This window comes from Aphelocoma coerulescens, chromosome 22 (genome assembly GCF_041296385.1).
Source record: "Aphelocoma coerulescens isolate FSJ_1873_10779 chromosome 22, UR_Acoe_1.0, whole genome shotgun sequence".
NCBI lineage: Eukaryota > Metazoa > Chordata > Aves > Passeriformes > Corvidae > Aphelocoma > Aphelocoma coerulescens.
Window position 1 is genome coordinate 17815 of NC_091035.1, and position 21007 is coordinate 38821.

General features: G+C 47.7%; 1 protein-coding gene and 2 long non-coding RNA genes across 11 annotated transcripts; all 3 read right to left on the reverse strand.

The window, feature by feature from the left end:
* Positions 1 to 1113: 1113 nt before the first annotated feature.
* LOC138121797 (uncharacterized) lies at positions 1114 to 2214 on the reverse strand. The gene is made up of 3 exons (XR_011156265.1): positions 1620 to 2214; positions 1499 to 1540; positions 1114 to 1257 (listed from the first exon to the last, which is right to left on the reverse strand). It is a non-coding gene; the product is annotated as an uncharacterized lncRNA (long non-coding RNA).
* Positions 2215 to 3064: 850 nt separating this feature from the next.
* LOC138121796 (tyrosine-protein phosphatase non-receptor type 1-like) lies at positions 3065 to 14863 on the reverse strand. 2 transcript variants are annotated; one of them, XM_069035634.1, is made up of 6 exons: positions 14668 to 14863; positions 13968 to 14196; positions 7848 to 7921; positions 7047 to 7250; positions 6452 to 6613; positions 3065 to 5829 (listed from the first exon to the last, which is right to left on the reverse strand). In XM_069035634.1, exons 2-6 carry the CDS (start codon positions 14101 to 14103, stop codon positions 5719 to 5721), a joined length of 687 nt encoding a protein of 228 aa, XP_068891735.1. In that variant the 5' UTR covers positions 14104 to 14196; positions 14668 to 14863; the 3' UTR covers positions 3065 to 5718. The 2 variants fall into 2 exon arrangements, with proteins under 2 accessions (XP_068891735.1, XP_068891734.1); XM_069035633.1 differs by having other exon boundaries at positions 3066 to 5829; positions 7047 to 7256; positions 14668 to 14860.
* Positions 14864 to 15694: 831 nt separating this feature from the next.
* On the reverse strand, positions 15695 to 20202 carry LOC138121787 (uncharacterized). Of its 8 annotated transcripts, none has more exons than XR_011156263.1 (12): positions 20097 to 20199; positions 19774 to 20018; positions 19323 to 19385; positions 19203 to 19244; positions 19034 to 19108; positions 18780 to 18859; positions 18596 to 18698; positions 18264 to 18357; positions 18139 to 18179; positions 17498 to 18034; positions 16728 to 17090; positions 15695 to 16504 (listed from the first exon to the last, which is right to left on the reverse strand). It is a non-coding gene; the product is annotated as an uncharacterized lncRNA (long non-coding RNA). The 8 variants fall into 8 exon arrangements; XR_011156259.1 differs by lacking the exon at positions 15695 to 16504 and having other exon boundaries at positions 16513 to 16854; positions 16960 to 17090; positions 20097 to 20200; XR_011156261.1 differs by lacking the exon at positions 15695 to 16504 and having other exon boundaries at positions 16513 to 17090; positions 17498 to 18055; positions 20097 to 20202.
* Positions 20203 to 21007: the final 805 nt, after the last annotated feature.

Sequence of the window (21007 nt, forward strand, 5' to 3'; positions counted from 1 at the left end):
TAAAACACACAAATGACAATGGATGCTTAGAACTGCACCGGAAATTGATAACCGAGCAATAACAACTCGTTCTGTCCACCGGTCACCGCTTACCTCGCTCCATCGACCTTGACTACTGCTATCCAGCTTTACCTCCTGAAAGCAAAGACAAAGAACAATGCTGTAACATAGCCACCATTTACAGTTACCCCACAAACACAAACGGCGACTGACCTTCTTGCGGGAACCCCCTCGCCCGGTCTTGGGCGCCCTGACACAGATTTCATCCATCTGCATCTGAAAGAAAGCGATGACAAAAGTCAGAGTCCTGCATGATAACAGCTCCAGGCATCCTGTGTCAATCTAGGAATACCAGCTAGAGGCCAAACTACACCCTATATTACAGATTTCAAGGCCTTGGGACTTGTCCTACTGCACCTATACACCAGACTACACGGCGGGGCAGAGCAGCTCCGGGCCAAACCCATGCAGGCACCCGTGACACAGGAAATGACAAACGAGGAGATGCGATGAAGAGAGAAAACTCTGGCAAGAGGAATGACCGCAAGGACCGAGAGAATGCGGAGCGAGATGATCTCGGCGAGACCGACGAGGCTCGAAGAAGATGCTAACGGAAGGGCTTATTCCGAGAACCGCAAAGATGGATGCCCGAGAATCGTCCGGTCAGAATCCTCTACCGCTCTTTGCATTCTGACAAGTCCTAATCCTCTGTAATGGATAACTGCGGTGCACAGCTGTGAATATAGCTCAGAACAAGACCATAAAAGACCTCTGACTCAATGCCTCTGAAGGGAGATGCGATTCCAATGTGCATCCAAGCTCGTCGGTCAAAGCTCCGACGGTATCGGCACCCGGCCGAGGAACGCGGATGCTAAGGATGATGCCTGGCATTTCCGATAAGCTGGCCCCTCGAAGGGCTAAGGAAAAAGACCTAAGACACAAGATGCCCAAAAGACACAGAACATACAACAGACAAGTGACACGACACGCACCGGGACTGCTCTGCCCGCCTCGGCATTGTGATCAAAAGTGAGACTTGCCCTTTATGCGAGCTAAGGGGCCCCTTCTTGGACATTCCCACCTTCAAAGCTGACTCAAAAATCCCTCCCGGCGAGGCCCGACCCGGCACCCTGCTCTCATCCCCTCGGTGGGTCGTAACCCTCGACTTATCTCTCGGACGTCCGGGATGTGAATCCGCCTCGGGTGCAAAATAAGGCTACCTCGCTGTCCGGGAAGTTCCTGCCATCTCCTAGTCAGCTACAACAAAGAAAACCAAAACATCAGAAAATGTAAAGGCTTCATTGCAGAGTCCCATAACACTTTGGGAGGGCTCACGAGGGCGGCGAGCCGGCTCTGTCGGCCGGTCGGTGAGGGGATTTGGCATAATACAAGTGGACTGCTCAAAACACGCAAATGACGATGGCCGCTTAAAGTTTAGAGTACCGGCACTCGGCACCCGAGCGATAACAACTTTTTCCTTCCACCGGTCACCGCTTACCTCACTAACTTGACCTTGACTGCTGAGATCTGGCTTTATCTCCTAAAAGAAAAAGACAAAGAACGGTGCTATAACATAGCCATCATTTACACTTGCCCAGCACAGACAAACAGTTACTGACCTTCCTGCGGGAATCCCCTCACCCGGTATGGGGCGCTCTGCCACAGATTTAATCCATCTGCATCTGAAAGAAAGCGATGACAAAAGTCAAAGGGCTGCATGAGAATTTCACGGCTCCGACCATCTCGTGTGAATTTAGGAATATCATCTAGAGCCCAGCTACAACCTACATTACAAATTTCAAGTCCCCAGGCCTTGTTCTATTACACCTATGTGCCAGACTATGCGGCAGGGCGGAGCAGCTCCGGGCCAAACCCGTGCAAGCACCCGTGACACAGGAGATGACAAATGAGGAGACACGACAAGGACAGAAAACTCTCTGCAAAAAGAACGACTGCAAGCACATCAAAGGGCTAAGGCAGAAGACACGAGACACAAGATGCCCAAAAGACACAGAACGTAACAATAGACAGGTGACACGACACGCACCGGGATTGCTCTGCCCTGCGCACATCGGCATTGCGATCAAAAGCGAGACTTCCCTTTATGTGGGCTAAGGGGCCCCTTCTTGGATATCTCCATCTCCAAAGCTAATTCAAAAATCCCTCCCGGCAAGTTCCAACCCGACACCCCGCTTTCATCCCCTCCGTAGGTCAGAGCCCTCGACTTATCTCTCGGATGTCCGGGGATGCGAACGTGCCTCGGGTGCAAAAAGAGGGCTGGCTCTCGCTACCCGGGAAGGTCCTGCTGTCGCTGGGCTGTTGTCTCTTAGTCAGATACAATAAAGAAAACCAAGATCAAACTATGAGTTTAGTGGCAAATCGCAACAAGTCGGCAGCTCGCTTCGCTCCTAAGTGCCCCTAGATTCTCAAGGCCCTAGCTTTATCCCTAGTCTAAGGCTGCGGCTGCTATTGTGATAGGCACCCAGGGTAGCAAGGGACAGAGTTACAAGGCGTTTCCATAAATGCATGGGATGTGTTTGCATGCCATAAAACTTGTAAATGCGGCTGCTATGCTTATGGAAAGGCCTTAAGCGGCTCCCAAATACACCGTGCCGCCTTCAAAAGCCCCCTGCTGTAACTCCTAACCCGCTACCCTGCTCGTCCTCCCTCTCCCGGTCGCAATCCTCAACTTCCCTATCGGAAGCCTCAATCTCGGACACCATCTACGGCACGAGGTAGATCCCTTTTTGGACACAATGAATTCACTGAAAAAATTTGAAGTATCCCACTCAACACAACCTGGAATAGCAGGAAGTTGCACTGCTCCAAAAAAAAAAAACCTTAGCACAAAACCAGAAATTATAAAACCACCTTACCAACCCTAAACATGTAACCCAAATGAGTGAACTTAAATATTACCTGTATTCAATGGTATCCTCTTCCCAATGTCTTCAAAGCCTCTGTTGCTTTAGAGGCTAAAAGAGCCTGCTGAAAGCAAGCTGAGATAAGCAGAAAGATCCCCATCACTGAAATGAGAGGAGAGCTCTTACCCCACTCACTCCCAGAGAGGGAATGACTCCCCTTGCAAAAGCCTGGGCTTAATATACCCCTGGCCGGGTCCGCCCCTCGTTCCCATGATGCCCAGGGAAAAGGGAGGAGCCAAATCCTGCAAGGTATAAAAGCCCTCCTAGGAGTTGCCACTGTTTGGCTCCTCTGACTTAAATTTGAGGTGAGTAAAGGGCTTGGTAGGAAACTCTTCAGGGAAACGACGATGCTTTCTTTTTTTGCTTTTATATTGAGCAAAAGGGTGGCCGGCCGGTAAGAAATCAAACTTTGTGTTTTGGGAACTCAGCTAGGTAATTTGTTGTTAAGTTGCATAATTATTCCCTAGTAATTACTGAGTAGTACTCCACCTGTGGCTTAGTAGGGTAGAGAAGAATAGTAATTTTATTAACGATGTAACTCTCCTTGGGACCTCTAATTAAGGCTATATACATTATAAATAAAAATAAGACTTCTTAATACCCTCCTAGCTGCTATTAGGGTTACGTCCGTGCGGGGCTCGCTCCCGTATGACGTTCGGTACCGGGGCTTGGGTAGGAGCACCCTGAGATGCAATTTAAATCCTTAAAATGCTCAAAAAGGGAGAGCTTTCTTTGACTGAAGTCTTTAAAATGAGGGAACGGGCGGGAGTTGCCTCCACTTGAACCGATACAATGGCAAATTAATGGCTTCTCCCCTTCAATTTAATCCCCTAACCTATTGGGAAAAGAGGGGTTTTCCTCACTTTAAAACTCTCTGGTGCTGGAAAAAGGGGGATTTTTCCTCAATTCAAACCCTTAGAAAGGAGGGAGAACTGGGCTTCCCCCTCAATTTAAACCTTACAATGATGGAAAAGGGGGAGATGAAAGGGACCTCACATACTGCCCTGCCCGCTCAGGTGCTGCCCCTTGGCACAAGAGCTTTTCCCTGGGTGTTTTCTTGAAGCGATGCTCCTTACCCGGGTGCATCCGGCCGCTCCCCGGCTCCTGCGGAGCGCTGCGACCGTTGTTCCCGAAGCGTCTCTCGGGACGCCTCCGTTGGCCCCTCTCGACCGGCAGCTCCCCGTGTAGGTGTGCCTCGGGAACCCTCTGAAAGCGACCTCTGGCAGAGCCGCCCCCTCCTCATCCACGCCGGTCGCGCTCGGTGCTGCCGCACCTCGGAGCGGGGGGATGAGGCGGAGAAAGGTCCTGCCGGTCGTTCCCTCCCCTACGTGGGCCGTTGTCCGCCCCCGAAACGCCGGGGTGTGGGGCTTTCCTTTCCGTGGAAAAGGACCGGCCTTCTCGTCCGGGTGCACGTAGCCAAAATTGGGATCCCGCCTCCAAAATTCCCTATGTCCTAGGCTTGTACTTACCGAGGAAATTCCCTGCCGATCGCAAGCGATTACCGGTAATGGTTCTTCCATAATTGTTACTGACTTCCGTTTCCTTTGAAGTGTTTGACGTGTTCCTCGAGGGGGTCGAGGGTTCGGCCGGGTTGTTTATGGCCCGTCCCGGCAGGCCCGGACCGAACCCGAGCGCCCCCGTCACCGGTCCGCCCTGAATTTCGGTGAAATATTGATATTGTTTATAAATACTCCCTTTCCCTGCTACTCGGTCTTTCCTCGTGTATCTGCAGGGAGAGGGTTTACTCTATCCCTTGATCCCACCCGCAGCTCTCCGGCCCAAATGCCGATGCTTGCGGACACGATCTAAGCAGAAAACTACTACGAGTGTTGGCTTTTTGAAGTAAAAGTCTTATTGTACATCTGGCTGTACAATTTAAAAAAATGCATCTATTGATGGTCATTATGAGAAAGCTTTTCAGAGGAGAAAATACCCATTTTGGTAGCACAGATCCCATTTTGACAATACTGCATTTTTGTGGGTTTGGGAATCCTGCCTGTACAAGACATCTGAAAATCGGTATTTTACAATTTGATATTTGGAAACGGGGTCATTTTGATATTTTGGAACTTGATATTCTGTTGTTTTGAAATGGAATTAGTTTGGTATTTTGGAACCTGGTATTCTGATATTTGGAAACCGGGTAACTTTGGTATTTTGGAACTTGGTAATTTGTAACTGGGTTACTTTGGTATTTCTGAACATGTTCTGGCAATTTGAAACTGGGTTACTTTGCTACCTCTGAACGTGGTGTTCTGGTATTTTGAAACTAGGCTATTTTAATATTTTGGAACTGGGTATTGTGGTTGTTTGAAACTGTTTTTCTGGTATTTTGAAATTTGGGTTTCTATGATTTTGAACTAGGTTATTCTGGTATTTTGTTCCAAAATACCAGACAAATAACAAACAAAACAAAGAACAAAATTTTTCTGTAGGCTGTTTTTTTGGTGTATTTGTAGGCTTTTTTTTTTTTTCCCTGTGTTTTGTATGATGAGCTTTTACTGTTTTTGTAACCTCGGGGTTTGGTTTTTTGTAATCTGCGCCTGGCAGGGACCTGGGGCATCCCAGTCGAGTCTCTAGGCTTCGTTTGCTGTCTTCCGCTACGATTAACAGTTCCTGGCATGGGAACTGTTAAATTACAGACTATATGATGAGACGCTTCCTGAAACAAATTAATTCCAGCTAAATGACTCTTCCTGCTCTGCAGTTCCTATACCTGGCCCGGTTTAAATCCGTACCTAGCCCGACTCTTCGGTCCTTCCGTTTCCTACCGCTCTGCTCGGGGCTTTGCACCTCACGCTCTTTCCTCCCTCGGTGGCGTCACGGCAGAATGTGGCGAGGTTTTGGCCGGCACTTGAGGTCTCCGAGATGAACTTACCGAGAATTCTTCTGCTTTTCGCTGCACCTGCCACAACAACATTTGTTCACTGAAATAAATGCTTTCCACAATGAACTAAAGGTGTAAGGGAACAAGCGCTGCACTGTTGGGGAGGAGGATAGTTTGGCAAGGGAATTACACAGATCTGGAGGCTTGGCAGAATTGAAAAAAAGGCAAGAAAAACACAAGAACTCCAAGCCCAAGCTACATCCACTACACAAAACATATTGGCCATAAAAGCAAGAAATTCCCATCTGCTTCTAAAAAACCTAAGCAGCACAAAATAAAATCTATTTTGCTAGAGTTCTGCTTACCATAAAAAACCCTGATTAATTTAATCATGACACTTAAACTTCAGGCATATTAGAAAACTTGTACTGTCTGAAATGTCAGGGGAGGCTGATGCAGCAGCTCCACCCCAGTCACTGTGCTGGAAAGCACAGGAGGCACCTGCTACATCACAGGTACTTTTGGAAATAAATAAAACACAGCACTTTAGGTTGTGACAGATTGTAAAGCACTGTACCTAAAAGCCCCATAACATAAACATGTACTGAAGCTGAAGCAAGCACCACATTTGAAGCTTCTTTCCATCCTGTTCCTTCCACCCACTTGCTGCAGTTCCCTGGGAGCGGCCAGGAGCACTTACTTGCACTGAAGCATCTCCCATGATGAATTTTGCCCCTTCAATAACAGCTAAGTAGGAGAACCGGAGCTGATCTGCAGTCTGGATGAGCCCCATCCTGTACTTCCTCATTTCCAGGAGAACCTGCTTAACGTCCACGGAAGAAGGGTCTTTCCGTTTGTCCATCTGCAGATAAAAACGTGAAACATGTTTTCTGCTCTGATGAGGTTCACTACAATGACTCACTTTGTGGTAAGGCCTTCACACCACCCTCCACATTACAGAACGAATGAACTCACATATAATTGGTATCAACGGCTCTTTACTGGGTCTCCAAAAACACACAGGGGAAAACACTGGGCCTCAAAAATGCTGCTTTCCCTGAAAGCAAAGCCTGTCTTTGCGAATCAGTCTGAAAACTGGAGACTTTTCTTCCCCTAACTCAAAATGGCCACTTAGGAATGAGACCTGCCTTGGAATACACTCCCAAAACAGCAGAGTAAAACAACAGGAAATCACAGGGAACCCCTCCAGCCCCTGCTCCAGCTCCTTTAAGGCTGCACCAAAGCTCCCCTGAAGGTGCCTGTGCAGGAGAGGTGGCCCTGCAGGTGGCCCTTACCAGCAGCAGACAGGTGTCCACCAGGCAGAAGGTGCCCGACCTCCCGATGCCAGCGCTGCAGTGCACCGCGACCGGGCCGTGCCCGGGGCTCGGCGAGCCCGACTCCCGCACCTTGAACGGGAAATTCAGGAACGAGGCCGGCGACTCTGGGACCCCAAAGTCGGGCCAGGTGGTGTAGTGAAAGTGCAGAATCTCCCGAGTTTCCTGGGTCTGCAAAAACAGGGTTTGGGAACAGTTTTAGTTTGGATACACCAGTCAGAAGGACTGACTTAAATTCCAAGGACAAAGTTTCAGGGAGTCTCAGGGAGTTTTTATAGCTGCACAGCCAAGAAACTAATTACAAGTAATTGTCTCTTGTTGTGAAGGTCTCCACTGGGACCAAAGGGAATTGGGTAAGTAAATTTACTTATTTACAATTCAGTTATTTCAGTGCAGCTCAGAAGCCTGTGTCACTCTGGGTATGGCTGAGACATGAAACCGCCTGGAGTGTCCCCAGGTACGTCTCAGAAATATCCAAGAGTTTCATTTCCATGACATCTCATGCAGAATCATCAAATCCAGACCAATTCGTGACCCCCAATTTCAAGCCAATCTCCTGGCCCGGCTGCGGCGCGATTCATCTGGTGCCCCGAGATGGGACCCTCTCTGCCCGGCTGCCGGATCCAGGGGTAAGCGGACCTCCCGGTCGCGACCCTGAATTTTCAGGGGGAGCTCGGCTGTCCTTTGGCTCGCGGCGGGGGCGGACAAGGACCATCTGCACCAAATTAAGGTATTTGCTATTCCTTTTAAACACAGAAATACCTGCAGGTCCAGGGTTCGAGTCCCTGAGGGTGGGTTGAAAGTCCCGAAGAAGACTGGGTCTCCCAAAATTAGTCCTGGGCAAGAAAAAAAAGTACTTTTAAGGGGTTGGACCCCGACTTTCAAAGGGGTTGGACCCCACTGGGAAAGGTACCTTTAAGGGGCTGGACCCCACTGGCGTGTGCTATTGTACTGCTATTTTTGTTTTGTCTGTCGCTATTCTGCTGCTGTGTGAGTGAGAGTGGATGAGACGTGCTGTCAAAGTACAAAGCGAGTGAGAGGCTCTATCTGCGGTTCCGTACCCCGGCGACGGGCTCGACCGGAGGAAAGCGAAGCGTTTGGCAAAGAGCGAATGAGCATAAATCACATAAACTGTCGGTTTGGAATTCAACCTTACTGTCCAAAGGGGGTGGATTTTAGAGGAGAAAGATTTTAGCTATTGAATTGAAAACATGCAGACCCCCAACGCCTTTCTGATATAGCTCCATCTGATTTCCCTTTTGAAATCCCGTGTTAAGTGTGAGAAAACGGTTCTAAAGCTTGTCTTTGTGTGCATGTATTAATTGTGAGAGAAAGTGGTATTGTATTTCTACTAGATGGAGTGGGTGGTGTCCAAGCTGCCAGAGGAGAGAGCTTGGTATCAGACTAGAAAGAGCAGGAATAAAGAACTTGCCAGAAAAGGAAAGTGCAGATAATGTTAAAGGGGAGAGTGGCAGAGAATAGTGAGAAATTTGAGAGGAGCTGGTTAGAAAAGTACAGCAAGCGTATGGAAGAAGAGATGAGGAAAAGGCAAAAGCAATGGCAAAGGTGATGGCAGAGGTTGTAAGAATTGTGGACATTGTGGTTAATAGGTTTGGGTGTTTAGTTCCCTTTTCTGCTTGGTGTTTTGTGCGGAGCTGCGAGGCTCCTGTTATGTGGTGCTTGTGCAGAGCTGAAAGGCTCCTGTTTGGAGGGGACCCGTGCCCCTGTGCCTTTTGTGTTTTGTTGTGAAAAGCCAAAATTGGCAGGTTTCGGTTCTGAGGTGAATCCGGAGCTCCTATCTTGTGGGGAACCCTCCCCTGCCACCGGTCTGTGGTTTATTGTGGAGAACTAGAATTGGCAGATTCTAATCCTGCGGCCAATTCTGCAGCTGCTGCCTTGTGGGGATGGTGTTGTCCCTGTGCAGGCCCAGGTATTTGTCATGCAGCCTCATCTGCGGGGGCTGTAAAGAAACCTATGGGGAGAATGTTTTGCTGTCCTTCCTTGGTTAATTTGTTAGTCACCTCTCTACTCCTGGGGTGGACTTGGTAAAAAAAAAAAATATTGAGATAAGGAACAATTGGTTACTAAAAGATGATTGATTACTAAAAATGTGATTGGTTATTTTAAAAAAAAAAAAAGGCGACTCAAATGCCTGATTCACAGACTGCAACTCTTGCAAAACTTTTAAAAGCAGTCTCGCTCCCTCCGCTGAAGAATCAATTGGAAGAAACCCCACCGAAAACCTGTGGGAGACAACAAAAGTGGTGCGACAAGCACTTCATAGAATAAAAACTAAAACTCCGCTTGAATAAGTTAATGCAATTAAACTCTTGTTTCACTCAGACATATTTTTTTGGGGGAAGTTTGTTTCTTTTCTCTTTTCTAGGAATGTCAAATGTCCCGACATCAAAGATAAAGCAAGCAGTTTGAGAGCAAGGAAACTGCAAGCAGCAAAATCACACCTAAATGTGATAACCGTTGCTTCGCTGTCACTTTGTGTTAGCCCTATAAAGTTTTACTTCTTTTTTAATAATCGGTCTAGTGGGCCAAATTTTCACTTTTCTTTTATAGGAATCTACCAACACATGAGATGGAGCTGTGTGAAAACCAATGAAATTGAAAGTGTCACCATAATTGCTTGCATTGTCGGTTGGTTAATGTTTGTAATTTGTTTGTGTTTTCATTGCAAGTGACAGATCAAATAGTAGTTAAAGCATTCTACATATTCTTGAGTTTAATTTTTGTCTAACTTGTTTTGTCTTTTTACTGAAAAATGGTGTGGCTCAGGTCTTATGGATGTATAATTTGTTTCAACCAATATGATCCTGAGAGTTGGTATAAGAATTTATACATATTTGAAATCCTACAAATATGGACTAACCCTCCCGGTTCTGCCTCAGAAAGCTTCAAAATTATTATAATCTGGCTAAATTTTTTGGATTTTCTAATTAGTGAATTAAAGAATCGTGACAAAACACAAGCAAATGCTACATGAGAAATGATTGAATCCCCCTTCCTAAACCAGGAGGGATACAGAAAAGCCTTCTACCAGCTCTCAAACTAAAGTGCTGTTCAATCTCATGCCATATGTCTTAAGAGGATGTTTTAACTTTTCCTCACCCCTCCTATTTATAGCACATTCTGCAATGTCAGTTGTAGGTGCAGAATGGGATGAAGGCAATTTATTCACAAAAGAAAAAAGGCTACTTGAGGTAAAAAGAAAAAAAACCCTTAAGTTTGAAAGAGAATTCATTTCATTTTTAATCCCACCAAAAATAAAGCCACAGTTTGTAGTTTGTGTCAAGATGAAATGACAAGGGTGCTATAATCTGTCTCCTGGAAAACAGAGCATAGCCCTGATGTAAAGATATGTTTGCATGAGAATATTTTGTATGAAAATGTTTTGTGTGTTAGTTTTGTATCATAAAAACTAATCCTTTATAATGTATAGAATTATACAGCAGAGTAAGAATATTATTATAACAAAAACTGTATAAAGAAGCTACAACCAAAGAAGCCTCCTGAAGATACCTGACTAGGACTTTAAAGTGTAAGTTAAACCACTAAGATTAGATAAAGGGAAAACCCATTCTTTGACCAACTCAGGCCTAGGAAAAAAAACAAAACAAAACAAAAACAACCGACCAAACAAACAAGACTGAGAGAAATACCCATAGATAGTAAAATAACAAATCAGATGATCCCATTAGTAAGAGATGTTGAAATTCCAGGGAGATCAAAACGGGCTCCCCCAGTGATTATTGAACTACTGGAAGGGGTACAACCAGTGTCAGTTAAATAATATCCACTAAGGCATGAAGCATGAGTAGGAATGGAACCAATAATTAGTAAATTTATTGATCAGAAGTTGTTGAGAGAGTGTAGATCTTCCTGCAATACCCCAATTCTACCAGTACAAAAGCCAAATGGAAGTTATTGATTAGTTCAGGACCTGAGGACACGTTACTCAAAAAATTACAAAGTGACTGAGTGTGGTTTTCAGTTTTAGATTTAAAGGATGTTTTCTTTTGTCTGCCATTAGGTGAAAGCAGTCAGGAAATTTTTGCCTTTGAATGGGAAAACCCCAGAACAGGGAGAAAAAGCCAGCTTACGTGGACTGTGTTGCCACAAGGATTCAAAAATAGACCCGTGATATTTGGAGATCAATTAGCCGAGGAACTGGAAGCCTGGACGCCGCCGCTTGGGAAAGGGGAGGTACGCTCTTGCAGTACATCGATGATCTATTGATAACAACAAGGACCTGTGAAGACTGCAAGAACTGGACTGTAAGTCTTTTAAATTTTCTGAGACTAAGTGGACATAGAGTCTCTCCTGAAAAGGCTCAGCTAGTCCTCCACAATGTTACATATCTGGGGTATGAACTGGCAGGAGGGGAGAGAGCCTTGAGAGACAACAGGAAGGAGGCAATTTGTCAAATGCCCTGGCCAACTGAAGAACCAAAGAACTGAGAACTTTTCTGGGAATGACAGGATGGTGTAGATTATGGATCTACAACTATAGACTCACTGTGAAACCTTTATACCAACTCCTAAAAGAGACTGGGGGAACTCACCTATGCTGGACACCAGAGACTAATAATGCATTTGTAACTCTGAAACGTGAGTTGATGCAAGCTCTAGCACTGGGCATACTAGATGTCACTAAACCTTTTCTGTTGTTTTCACATGAGAGACAAGGACTGGCACTGGGACTTTTGGCACAGAAGCTGGGACCGTACAAAAGGCCGGTGGCTTATTTCTCCAAGCAGCTGGACGTGGTCAGCCAAGGAGGGCCCGCCTGCCTGCATGCAGTGGCAGCCGTGATCCTGAACATAGAAGAAGCTCGCAAGTTCACACTGGGACAGCATATAACTGTTTTTGTCCCTCACATGGTGTCAGCAGTGCTCACACAGAAAGAAAATCACCGGTTAACCCCATCTCGCTTTCTCAAATACCAGGCTGTCCTGGCAGAATTGAAGGATGTGAGTATCCAAGTAACTAACGTTTTAAACCCAGCAGCTTACCTCCAGGGCAAGGCTGCTGAGGAGCCTGTAAGACATGACTGCATCAAAACCGTGGAGGCGGTTTACTCCGGCTGGCTGGACCTAAAGGACTCTCCGCTAGAAAATGCAGCAAACTGGTTCACCGATGGGAGCGGTTACGTCAAGAATGGTAAGCGGCTTGCTGGGTATGCAGCTACAACCACAGACGCTGTCATTGAGGCAAAACCGTTACCTGTGGGGACATCAGCTCAAAAGGCTGAAATAATAGCCCTAACTCGAGCCTTGGCATTGGCCGAAGAAAAACCTATCAACATTTGGACTGAGTCGAGGTATACTTTTGGGGTGGTACACACTCACAGGGCTATCTGGAAAGAAAGGGGTTTATTAACCTCACAGAAGAAATCAAGCACGCTACTGAAATTGTACAGTTACTGGAAGCAGTGGTAAAACCTTCAAAAGTGGCTATAATGCATTGTAAGGGACAGTCCCAGGGTAACGCTATCCCTGAACTGGGAAATGCTATGGCAGACAAAACAGCAAAGGCAGTGGCCAGTGGGGTTCAGATCCAAGCCCTAGCTCTAATTCCTTCTAGCATCCTTATAAGTTTAAAAAAAAAAAAAAAAAAAAAAAAAAAAAAACACCATATGACACCGATGATTTAAATTGGATACAAGAAGACAAGGGACAAATGAGCACAGATGGGTGGGCTAGGATAAAGGGTCTCATAATCATACCCAGAAAACTGTTAAAATTATTTATCCAAAGCGAACATTGCATCAGATCACCTTAGATTACAGTTCTTGAAGGTTTGAGGAGGTATGAGACAAACTTACAGCATGGTTACCCAACTTACCCGGCTTAAACAATTGTTTGTAATAGCTATTTGTGTTATTGCATTGTTACTTAGTGTTTGTATTAGTAGTTACTGTTGTATGATATTATGTACCTGGAATCGAGATGCCTATGCTCCATGGCACAAGCATAAACTTAGAACTAAGATAGAGAAGGGTTCTTACTTTAAAGACATGCCAGATTTGTAAAGAATTACAAATACCCAAAGAAAAGGGGGGGATTGAAGAAGGGGCAGTCAATAACTAACTCATGTAAGCACAAGTTAACTAGTGGGAGACAGCAAATGTTAGTTCAGACAGCAGATGCTAAAAACACAACCTAAGAGGCCAAATTCAACTTAATCTTGTCAAGATAGAGGGGACAAGGATTATCTCAGAGGCTGCTAAATCATTCATTATTTAAAGCCGTGGCTCAGTTAAAGAGCAATACCAATTAAGCTCCTGGATAAAAAGCCTGGGAGATCGGGGTTGGTTTTTTTCCATTGTTCCTTTCGGTGGCTTTTTGCAAGCAAACTATGAAGCGGACAAGCCGCAAGCGTGCTACAGTGCCCCTTGCTGGGACTCGCTCCGGGCTGGCGCTGTTCCACGGTGCGAGGGGACCGGAAAAGCCACGCGACCCACGGAACCGGCGGCACTCGCCGCCCGGGGACGGCCCCGCGCTCCCGGAACCGGGCGCAGCGCGGCTCGCGGCACGGAAGCGGCTCCTCCGGCAGGCGGGGGCGGCCCCGCACCGGGAGACCCCTCCCGCCCCCGGCGCCTGCCGAGCGGCACTGGCGCCGGGCCGAGGGGGACCCGGCGGCGCGCGGCTCGCGGCACGAAAGCGCCTCCTCCGGCAGGCGGGGGCGGCCCCGCGCCGGGAGACCCCCGCCCGCCCCCGGCGCCTGCCGAACGGCACCGGCACCGGCGCCTGACCGAAGGGGAGCCGGCGGCGCCCGAGCCCCGCGCACGGACGGCACGGAGCGGGCGGGACGACCCGGGGCGGCGCGGCTCCGTGCCGCATCTCCCGCCGGCCGGCCCGGCGGCGCTCACCTCGGCTCCGCGCGGCTCGGACCGGCGCGGCTCCGTCGGTCCCTGTCGGCGGCCCAGCCCCCAAATTCCCACTCCTCCTTAGAAATTCCCCAGGGGCCGGGAGTGCTCCCGCGCGAGACATTCGGTGCCGGGGCATGGCCGGAAGCGACCTCAAATGCGGTGGCACGCTCCGATTCAAACCTTTCAAGTGCTGGAAAAGCCGGAGTTTCTTTCAATTTAACCCCTGAAACTGAGGCAACGGGGGGTGTTCACCTCAATTCAAACCAATACAATGGTAAATAAATGTGTTCTCCCTTTCTATTTAATGGTCTAAGATATCAGAAAGAGAGGAGTTTTCCTCAACTCTCTCAAATGATGGGGAAAGGGCGATTTTTACCTTCATTAAAACCCTCAAAAAGCAGGGGCAGCAGGGCTTCCCCCTCAATTTAGAACTTAGGTTGATGAAAATGGAGGGGTTACCCTCAATTCAAACCCATAAAATGGTAACATCTGTGCTTTCCCCTTCCATTTAAAATGGAAGGGGGATCCCCTCGTTCAAACACAGACAATAATGAAGGAGGAGTTTCTTCCCTCCATTTAAACTCCTTTTGTTCTCGTAATCCCCATTTTTTTCTGAGGGCACGGGGGGAGGGACTGGCAAGATGAAATCGGAAGGGAAAAATAGAAAGAACCCCCCCCGCAAACCCACGCACCGGCTCACCTGCTTAGCTGCAGCTGCCTGGCGCCTCCTTTGGCAATGCTCCGCATCTAACTGCATCCGAGTGCTCCCCCAGACCCTGTGAGATGCTCTCACCGTCCTTTCGTGAGAGACCCCCCCAGGACCTCACCGTAAGCCCCTCTCCTCCAACATAGCCCTGCAAAAGTGAGCTGAGGTAACCCCTCCTAAAACAGGCCCCGGCAGGAGCCGCCCTCTCCTCACCGTCACAGCTCACACCTGGGGCTGCTCTGCCCCCTCATCGTTCTCACGGCTCACACCTGGGGTTGTTGCCAGTCCAAGTGTGAGGGCAGGTGCAGAAAGGATTTGCTGCTCCTTCCCTGGACGGCTCATTGTCTGCACCTGACACGCTGAGGCACCGGGCTTTCCTTTCCATAGATAATAGATAGTTGATGCCAGGTGCAGGTAAACTGTCAGGGTTGGTTTTTGAAATATTTTTTTAAACTAGAAAGTGTTCCATAAGTATGCATGTGACTTTTGAGATTTGATATACGAGACTTGTTGAGCTTTTGACGGGGTACCCTTCCTTCTCGGACCGGGGTAACGGAGCAGAGGAGGCTGCTGTTCTGCTAAGTTCTTTATTTCATAGTCTCATAGTTTTCTTGAAGGCAGAGTTCAGAGGGGGCTACATGACAAAGCCAAGCAGCAACAGCAGGCAAAAACAGCCTCTTCTATATGTTCTAGATGCTCCATATACTCTATATGCTTTATATACTATACACACTATACTTGATGCACTCTATACAATGTACTATACACTCTATATTTTTTCTTACAGAAGTGTGGATTATATTTGTTAACTGACCAATAAGATTAATACACGATTCTAGTTTCTCTTAACCTATCCTGGCCTGATTCTAACAGTCGTAAGCCTTACACAAGTACTACATAGGTATTACACAGATTTGCGTATGCAGTTTCTATCGGCTCTTATTGTTTATGTGAACAGTCTAAAAAATATGAACAGTATAATTCTATCTATATTTTGTCTAAAGTAAAGAATTCTGTGAAAAGGTAACACTGCTGCAGCAAGAACTGTGTTTAAGGTCTCTGCTACAGCTTTTTAATGTTTAAGGCACTTAGCATATATTTCTACTGAAGTTAAAAATCTATGTTTCTATTTCACTTTGGTGTGGCTTCATGTATCTCAGCCTGTCCAAAGGTTTAAATTCAATCCCCGTGCTTTGGCTTCCCTCTGGGCCTGAGTCCAGAGGAGCTTTTGCTCCGACAGAGACTAAATCTCTCACCGGTTTTAGAGTACTGCATTGAAAGTCTGTGCGCTTTCTCTTCTTTCCCTGTTCTGAGCGAGTTCTTTGGAACTTCTTTCTTCATTGAATTTTTTTATTTACACTTCAGCAAAATGTGGAAATAACATATACAAACACAAGTACGAATACAATCCATATACATGCTGGCAAAAGTCCAATTTACACACGGAGCAATACATGGAAATTCAGTGGCAAACACCAATACAGAACAATACAGGGCAATGCAAGCCAAATACCTATCAATACAATAAAACAATGCTACTGTTTCTGGAAAGTTTATTACATTTTCTTTTATTGTTATAAGAAACCCAAAACAGCAACATGTAGAGAACAGAACAGTCATCCACCACCCACACCTCCTTTAGCTTACACACAAACCCACCCTTGCTTTCATCTTGACCGCTCCACTAACCCTCGGCGCTCTATGGGAATGTGGTTCCCAGGAGCCTCCAAATCATCCTCCCTCACAAAACCCCATCGCCGGCACGGTCCGCACCCAAACCTTGGTGATGAACGTCGCCTCGCAGACCGGCCAGGACCGAAGGAAAAAAAACCTGGGGGGGGGGGGGGGGGGACAAACCTGGCTGGGGTTTTTTTAATTCAAAATTTAAAAATGTGTTGAAAAACCTGAAAGGCAAAAATCTCACATACAACATTAGAACCCATCAACACACATGCTCTCACAGGCAGACAGAAGTAGAAAGACAGACAACTCTCACAGACACACACAGTCACACACTCTTCAGCTTCCTGCTTCCTTTGTTCTGCAGCCCTTACTCAAAAAACTCTACGGATGAAGATGCTTCAGCACATCTTCCAGCTGCTGCTCCTCGACATCAAACGGTAGATTCTGGGAAAATTGGTAGCATCAGTGACCACAGAGATCCAAAGCCACCTCAGGGACCTGAGAGACAACATGAGGCGGTCAGTGAGGGGCCGAAGGCTAGGAGTTATCTCCACGCTAGGCCCATAAATTTTCTACCCAAAACCCCATAGAAAAGATATGAACCTTTAAGTTTTATAACTGTTCTTCTTAACCATTACCCTGCCAGGGCAGGGCAGCTCCAACTGCAAAGAGCACATGGACAAGGTGGTGCGCCGAATATAAGCAAAGACGACACGACGGCTTGAGATAACTCTCTGGAAGATTAATTCTTGAGCCCGATATGCTTTAAGGCAACAAAACCTACAGAACTACCGCGGTCACGTGAGGAGGGTCTAATATGCTCCATATAGAAGTCTAAGGGAATAGGACGTGAACAGAAGGCACTACCAAAAGTGAGAAGGAAGATGGATGAGAACATCTCCTGCACTTCCTCTGGTCTCAAAAAGTAAAAATGTAAAGATGCTGGAATAAGCCCAATCTGGGAAAGTATACAAGGAGAGAGACCCCCCCCCCCCCGCTGCCAATACGGCCCAGAACAATGCCGATAAAGCATCAAGACATAACAAAGCCCTAGGACACAGAAGAGGGTGGACACAAACTACACAACATAGACACAAACTACGTAACACAGAGAGAAGTTAAAACTGCCCAGCAGTTTCACCTGATGGACCCAAGATTCCTGCTGCAAGATGAGCCAGAAAGTGATGATGCCAAAGGAAAGACGGCTCTATGGCAATAGCACGTGACAGTGAAACAACTCCTTACGAGAAGTTAGTGCCAAAGCTGTTAAGAGGATGCTCAAGAAGTTCAGTAGGCCTAGAGAAAGAGGTGATGACTGCTGGGCAACCGCTCCGGACCCAAAGGCAGGCTCCTCAGGCAAAAAGATCTGCAATGACATCAAGACTCAAAGCACAAAGCTTGCAAAAACATGGGTATGGAACTGCTCTGCCCGGCAAAGGGTCAGGTGATGCTAAGGAGAAACCCTCTCCCTTTACTTCCAAGGGGCCCATCCCACTACAGCCCTCTCCTCTAAGCTAACTTCAGATTGCCTCCTGTGATTCCAAAGGTTTTTCCCTTCTCCCAACCACGAGTCCCAACACTTAGCTTTCAGAGATGAGAGGAAAAAATCCATCCTCGACAGAAAAGAACACGTGGGCGCTGTGGACATCAGTACAGTCCCTGTAGTCTGCTTTGGAGGCTGCAAAAATTCAGAAAGAAACTTCAGACTGCGATGAGACATCCCAAAAATGACCCCTTGTGCAACGCCCCCCTCCCTCGTAACTGCAAAGGCTAATCGCTTACTGGCCGTTTCCAAACTTCGGCTCCACACTGGCTCATGGTACCTAAGACGACAAAACAGAAAACATGACTATCACCCTCCAGAAGATTAATCCCCAGGGCTCCTCTACACTGCTGCCCTGGCGCACCTCAAATCTTCATCCGACTCTGGAGGGGGCCTGGACAATACCCGCAAAGTGAAAAGGTACATGCTTGGCACCTCAAAGGACTAAGGCAAAAGACCTGTGACATGAGATGCACAAAAGACAAAGAACGCACAATAGACACATGACATGTACCGGGACTGCTCTGCCCTGCGCACCTCGGCACTGTGATCAAAAGCAAGACTTAAGCTTTATGGGTCCTAAGGGGTCCCTTCTTGGGTATCCCCACCTCCAAATCCGACTCAAAAATATCTCCGGTGAGTGCCAACTCGACACCCCGCTTTCACCCCTACTGTGGGTCACAGGTCTCGACTTACCTCTTGGATATCTGGGGATGTCAATCTGCCTCGGGTGCAAACGGCGGCCGCCTCACCATGCAGGCAGCTGGTGCCTTCACCAGGCTGGTTATCTCTTAGTCAGCTACAATAAACAAAACCAAACAAACATCAGTGCATGAGCTTAGTGGCACCTCAGCCAAAACCCATCAATTCTGCCACTCACCGTCTCCTAAAAAGGCTGGAGTCCTCAGGCCGCACGCTCTGGCCGCGCTCCAAGGCCAACACCATCGTTGTAGGGTATAGCTGAGTTGAGTGGAGATGGGGTGATGTAGCATTGCTAAAACTTGAGCAGACCCGCGCTCCCCCTCCCTCCCTCCCCAACGTATTGCAACTCCTCGGCCATTGCCAAAGGCAACCTGGAGGGTACCCTCACATGGAAAAGGTAAAGGCTTCGTCACAGAGTCCCATGATACTCACAGAGTACTAACGAGGGCAGCGAGACAGGTCCGTCGGCCGGTCGGTGAGGGGTACGGCATAAGACGGTGGGACGGCCTGAAACACACAAATGACAATGGATGCTTAGAGCTGTATCAGAACTTGGCACCCAAGGAATAACATGTGGTTCTTTCCACCAATGACTTCTTACCTCATTCACTTGACCTTGACTGCTGAGATCTGGCTTTACCTCCTAAGAACAAAGACAAAGAACAATCCTGTAACACAGCCACCATTTATGTTCGCCCTGCAAAGACAAACAGTGACCGACCTTCAGGTGGGAACCCCCTCAGCCGGCATGGGGCGCTCTGCCACGGATTTAATCCGTCTGCATCTGCAAGAAAGTGATGACAAAAGTCAAAGGGCTGCATGAGAACTTCACAGCTCCAGCCATCTTGTGACAATCTAGAAATATCAACTAGAGGACAAACTGCACCCTACATTACAAATTTCAAGTCCCCAAGCCTTGTTCTATTACACTGATATGCCAGAGTATGCTGCAGGGCAGAGCAGCTCTGGGCCAAACCCATGCAGGCACCCATGACAGAGGAGATGACAAACGAGAGGATACAACAAGGAGAGAGAACTCAGGGTGGAAAGCATGACTGCAAGCACATCAAAGGGCTAAGGCAAAAGACCTGTGACACAGTACACCCAAAAGACATGGCATGCACTATAGACAAGTGACACAACATGCACTCGGATTGCTCTGCCCTGCGCACCTCAGCATTGTCATCAAATGTGAGACTTTCACTTTATGTGGGCTAAGGCGCCCCTTCTTGGGTATCCCCATCTCCAAAGCTGAAGCAAAAATCCCTCCCGGCGAGGCCCGACTCGATACTCCGCTTTCATCCCCTTGACTTATCTCTCAGACGTCCTGAGATGTGAATCCACCTGGGACGCAAAAGAAGACCGCCTCACCATCCTGGAAGCTCCTACCATCGCCGGGCTTTTGTCTTTTAGACGGCTACAATAAAGAAAACCAAACATCAGTACACGAACTTCGTGGCACATTGGCCAAGCCCCCAACAGTTCCACTACTCACCGTCTCCTAAGAAGGCCGGGGTCCTTGGGCCCCACGCTTTGGCCGCGCCCCGAGGCCGATACCGTCATCGCAGGGTATACCTGAGTTAAGATGAGAGGAGGTGATGCGGGATTGCTGAAACTTGAGCGGACCCTCGCTCCCCCCCCCCCCCCACCCCGACTTGCCGCAACTCCTCGGCCGTCGCCAAAGGCTACCGGGATGGTACCTTCACATGGAAAAGGTAAAGGCTTCATCGCAGAGTCCCATGATACTTGCGGAGGACTCAGGAGGGCGGCAAGACAAGTCTGTCAGCCAGTCGGTGAGGAGTTTCAGCGTAATACAAGGGGACTACCTGAAACACACAAATGACAATGGATGCTTAGAGCTGTACCAGAACTTGGCACCCAAGGAATACCAAGTGGTTCTTTCCACCAGTGACTTCTTACCTCATTCACTTGACCTTGACTGCTAAGATCTGGCTTTACCGCCTAAGAACAAAGACAAAGAACAAGCCTATAAGACAGCCACCATTTATGTTTGCCCTGCAAAGACAAACAGTGACCGACCTTCATGTGGGAACCCCCTCACACGGTATGGGGCGCTCTGCCGCAGATTTAATCCGTCTGCATCTGCAAGAAAGTGATGACAAAAGTCAAAGAGCTGCATGAGAACTTCACAGCTCCAGCCATCCTGTATGAGTCTAGGAATACCATCTTGAGGCCAAGCTACAACCTACACCACAAATTCCACATCCCCAGGCCTTGTCCTATTACACCCATACTCCACAGTATGCTGCAGGGCAGAGCAGCTCTGGGCCAAACCCACTCAGGCACCCGTGACACAGAAGATGACAAACAAGGGGACACAACAAGGAGAGAAAACTCTAGGCTAGATGATCACAAGGACCGAGCAAATGAGGAATGAGATGACCA